This window comes from Saccopteryx bilineata, chromosome 1 (assembly GCF_036850765.1).
Source record: "Saccopteryx bilineata isolate mSacBil1 chromosome 1, mSacBil1_pri_phased_curated, whole genome shotgun sequence".
NCBI classification, from domain to species: Eukaryota; Metazoa; Chordata; class Mammalia; order Chiroptera; family Emballonuridae; genus Saccopteryx; species Saccopteryx bilineata.
The window spans coordinates 46565337-46570141 of NC_089490.1; the positions used below are offsets into that span (position 1 = coordinate 46565337).

The 4805-nt window shown below is 48.5% G+C and overlaps 1 protein-coding gene across 1 annotated transcript; it reads right to left on the minus strand.

Moving 5' to 3' along the window:
* Positions 1–1179: 1179 nt before the first annotated feature.
* OOEP (oocyte expressed protein) lies at positions 1180–4403 on the minus strand. The gene is made up of 3 exons (XM_066253651.1): positions 4135–4403; positions 3745–3924; positions 1180–3402 (listed from the first exon to the last, which is right to left on the minus strand). Exons 1-3 carry the CDS (start codon positions 4355–4357, stop codon positions 3323–3325), a joined length of 483 nt encoding a protein of 160 aa, XP_066109748.1. The 5' UTR covers positions 4358–4403; the 3' UTR covers positions 1180–3322.
* Positions 4404–4805: the final 402 nt, after the last annotated feature.

Consider the following 4805-nt stretch of genomic DNA (forward strand, 5'->3'; position numbering starts at 1 on the left):
CCTAAGCCTAAACATAAGGCATAAGGATGCGGGGGGAATCACAAAGAAAATAATAATTGCATTAATTACAGACAATAACAATTTTTCATAAACGAAGGGGTAGAAATAATGGACCATTATTTGTTAAAAAATCTTATACAGGTAATAAAAATACTTATATTCAGATTTCAAAGGATGATAGACATGAAGAAAAATGTAAAAGCATTTTATATAAATGTGAAGCAAAGTAGGAATGTGGGGAAAATGGCTGTTGGGCTTGCTCACCAGTTTATGGGCTGCAAGCACTTTCCTGATGGGTGTGCAGGTGCGCGGCAGTGCCAGGTGTGTGTGGTCTACATAAGGCTGCCTGCTGGTGCTTTCCCTGGGCAGCGATTCTCCCAGATCGCTCTCCTGCCACCGTGAGGTGCGGTTTTTCCTGCTCCCCTGCCCTTACTGTGAATAGCAGATTTCCCTTTGCTTATTAGTTCTTTCCCTTTCGTTGTTTATTTGCTCGCCTCCAATAAATGGGAATGGCCCAACGCTTTTCCGCTCCACAGTTCCTCTACCGCAGGGGTCCCCAAACTTTTTACATAGGGGGCCAGTTCACTGTCCCTCAGACCGTTGGAGGGCCGGACTATAAAAAAAACTATGAACAAATCCCCATGCACACTGCACATATCTTATTTTAAAGTAAAAAACAAAACAGGAACAAATACAATATTTAAAATAAAGAACAAGTAAATCAACAAACTGACCAGTATTTCAATGGGAACTATGTTCCTCTCACTGACCACCAATGAAAGAGATGCCCCTTCCAGAAGTGCTGCGAGGGCCGGATAAATGGCCTCAGGGGGCCGCATGTGGCCCGCGGGCCGTAGTTTGGGGACCCCTGCTCTACCGTCTGCTTGAATTCAATGTGAACCTGCCTGGGCTCAACCACCAGCATTACAAAGGACAAGAGCATTATCACTTATAATCAAAGAAGCAAATATTTTTTTTTAATAATTTTATTTTTTTAATGGGGTGACATCAATAAATCAGGATACATATATTCAAAGATAACAAGTCCAGGTTATCTTGTCGTTCAATTATGTTACATACCCACCACCCAAAGTCAGACTGTCCTCTGTCACCTTCTATCTTGTTTTCTTTGTGCCCCTTCCCACCCCCTTTCCCCCCTCCCCCCTGTAACCACCACACTCTTATCAATGTCTCTTAGTTTCACTTTTATGTCCCACCTACGTATGGAATAATGCAGTTCCTGGTTTTTTCTGATTTACTTATTTCGAAAGAAGCAAATATTTTAAAAGACGTGTGCGTGTGGCCTGACCAGGCGGTGGCGCAGTGGATAGAGCGTCGGACTGGGATGCGGAGGACCCAGGTTCAAGACCCTGAGTTCGCCAGCTTAAGCGCGAACTCATCTGGTTTGAGCAAAGCTCACCAGCTTGGACCCAAGGTTGCTGGCTCGAGCAAGGGGTTACTCGGTCTGCTGTGGCCCCTGGTCAGGGCACATATTAGAAGGCAATCAATGAACAACTAAGGAACCACAACAAAAAACTGATTGATGCTTCTCATCTCTCTCCGTTCTTGTCTGTCTGTCCCTATCTATCCCTCTGTCTTTGTACATAAATAAATTAAAAGAAAAAGACGTGTGCGTGTGTGTTTGTTTCAAAACCCTTAGTTTTTAGCAAACAACCTTAATTCATCCTAGCTTGATGCCCGTGTTGGTGGCCAGAGCTGTTTCATGCCTGGGCACATAAAAACCCTTCCAAACAGCTAAAAATCCTTTACCGATAAGGGGTAAAGAAATCTCATGAATTAAATCAACTCAAACTTTGTGTTTGAAACCACAGAGCTCTTAGCAACCTCTCCCCACAAGAATTCTGCTTTCTGAAAGTGGAGATGGCAAGTGTTTGGGGCTATTTACATAAACTAGTCATAGAATTGTAACCGGTAATGGGAAGACAAACCAGCAAGTGCACAAATGTCTGGGGAATCAGAGGAAAAGGAAACAGAGAGCCTGGGAACAGAACATCATCTGTTAGCCAAGCTGCCCAGGACCCCAGCTATTCTCTGGTGAATGCAGTGCCAGTAGAATGAATACTGATGGCCTCAGCTTTCCTGTTGGAACACCTGCCCATGTGCACAGAAGGAGGCTCCACTCCACAAGAAGAAACCATACATTGGGGCTACTCTGTGCTACTGGGTCCAAAACAGCAGTTTCAAAGTGAGATCCTTACAGAAGAATCATTGGCATTACTTAAGAGCTTCTTAGAAATGCAAATGGGCCCAATGTACCGAATCAGATTCACTTGAGGAGTCAAACTGTTTTAGCAAGCTCTTAGAGTGATTGTTACACACGTGAAGCTTGAGAACAAATGATGCAAAACAAAACCCCATCTTTGCTTCCTATGCCTGAGTGCTTGACTGTGACCATAAAATTAAAAAGTGCCTAACCTATGGTGGTGCAGTAGATAAAAACATTGACCTGGAACACTGAGGTTACCAGTTCAAAGCCCGGGGCTTGCCTGGTCAAGGCACATATGGGAGTTGATGCTTCCTGTTCCTCCCCCCTTCTCTCTTTCTTTTTTCCCTTTCCAAAATGAATAAATTTTTAAAAATCTTTAAAAAATTATAAAAGGATTAGTAGTTTTAAAATGGTAGAAACTACTACCTATCAGGATTTTTTTTTTTTGTATTTTTCTGAAGCTGGAAACGGGGAGGGATAGACAGACTCCCGCATGCACCCGACCGGGATCCACCCGGCACGCCCACCAGGGGGCGACGCTCTGCCCACCAGGGGCGATGCTCTGCCCATCCGGGGCGTCGCTATGTTGCGACCAGAGCCACTCTAGCGCCTGAGGCAGAGGCCACAGAGCCATCCCCAGCGCCCGGGCCATCTTTGCTCCAATGGAGCCTTGGCTGTGGGAGGGGAAGAAAGAGACAGAGAGGAAGGAGAGGGGGAGGAGTGGAGAAGCAGATGGGCGCTTCTCCTGTGTGCCCTGGCCGGAAATCGAACCCGGGTCTCCTGCACACCAGGCCGACGCTCTACCACTGAGCCAACCGGCCAGGGCCCCTATCAGGCTTTTACCTACACCGCACATCAGGATACGCATGAACAGTCAATATTTTGTAAATTTGTTTAATTTTAAGTGAGCAAAGATCTTTATGCCATTGAAGAAAAAGGAAATTAATTTCTTTACTATGACAGCACTCACATTTACATCAAAACAAATCACTATCCATCAAGGAAAAGGAAGTAAGAATGCTGCAACTTAAGGATATTTGCTTCTTTTGAACTTTAGTAGCAGAAGGTCTGTTCTCATAACGCTCCTGAAAATATTCATGCAACAGGAGGCTGGAGAGTCTGGAGACCTGATGCACGGGCCTTCAAGAACTCCTCAAGTTGTTTCATCTTCTCATCTGGATAAGCAAAAATGCTCAGTTTCTAATTACTCTGACATAGTGGGGGGGGGGGCGGTGCTGGCAACATCATTTCTCAGGGTGAAGGTTCTGAACTTCAGATGTGGAAAGAGTGGTGAGGTTGGCATGGGCAGTGATGGGCCTGAATGTGTCAGATCTCAGCTTAACACCCCCCATCTACTTGGATTCCTCATTGAGGGATGCTCAAGGGCTGCATGCAGCATATTGGAGTTGGGAAACTGCAGAAAGGACTGGGAAGGTAAGCGAGGCTGTAAGAAAGCCAGGTACAGCCAGGTGCTTCACCTGTGGCTCCCTCCACATGCAGATTTCAGAGACCCTCACCTCGAGCACGTTGTTCCCGGTGCCGCGCTGCCAGGCTCAGGAGCCCGCCCTTCACCCGATTTTGTACACGGGGCTGTCCGAAGACGGTGACTTCGACCAAGTTCCCAGAGTTTGTTATATCCACCGTCAGCAGGACCTGGTTCATCCACTCTATGTCCGGAATCGTGGCTCGGTCAGAGCCTACACAGGGGAAGAGAGACTCAGAGGGGCGACCTGGTCGAAGGTCAGGAGGAGCTGGATTTGCAGGGAACATGGTCCGGGGAAGGGAAGAGTTGGGAGCTGACATCATGGGATCAAATGCAGCCGGTGAATTTAAGAAAGGCTGCAGAGCGCTGCCCTACCAGTCTCACACTGGAGGCACCGGGCCTCCCGCACACCCGGCTCGCTCACCGAAGATGGAGTCAGCCAGCCATGCCTCCAGGGTGAACACCAACGGGTCTCTCAGTTCCTGCACCGGAAACCACCAGGGCCGGGTGCGGAGCCGCGGGGGTGCGGGTGGGGGTATCCGCAGCTGCGGGTCCGGGGACGGGGCAGACGGCCATTGAGATTCCTGGGCCCCGGCACCTGGCTGGTCGGCCACGGCAGGACCAGCAGACCAGGAGCGAGACCGCATGGCTCTTGCTCAAGTCCAATAAGACTCAGCAGCCCGTGTCCCCTTTGTTCCCGCCAGCCCCGCCCCTTCCGGCAACTAACACGGGTCCGGGCCGAGGAGGCGTGGGCGCTCCCTGCTCTGCATCTATCGCCAGGACTTCCCTGTTGACCTTGAATGAGTATATATTTGGCTCCAGCTGGGTCTCAGAGGTGCCCCCTGGTCATCTCCGCCAAGTAAGGCTCCTGCTCCTGCCCAGACCTGACTCACAGTGTGGTTTGAATTGACAACTTTGTTGAATGGAATCACTTTCACTGCGCAGATTTAAGTTTCTATGTTACTGTAAAGGCAGTAGCCGTGGCTACTATCACAGCAGCCACCTGGCCCATGCAGGTTCGCATTGGATTCCGACAGTCGGTAAAGAAACAATGGAGCCAAAAACTGATAGGCCATTTTCTTTAATTCTAGCTTG

Bases quoted from the DNA above. Each gene is read 5' to 3' on its own strand.
- OOEP (XM_066253651.1), bottom strand. From the start codon at position 4,357: ATGCGGTCTCGCTCCTGGTCTGCTGGTCCTGCCGTGGCCGACCAGCCA. The intron at 3,925-4,134 runs GTGAGCGAGCCG...TCCCCTGTGTAG, and splicing joins GCTGGCTGACTCCATCTTCG to GCTCTGACCGAGCCACGATT. The intron at 3,403-3,744 runs GTGAGGGTCTCT...TTGCTTATCCAG, and splicing joins CCGGGAACAACGTGCTCGAG to ATGAGAAGATGAAACAACTT.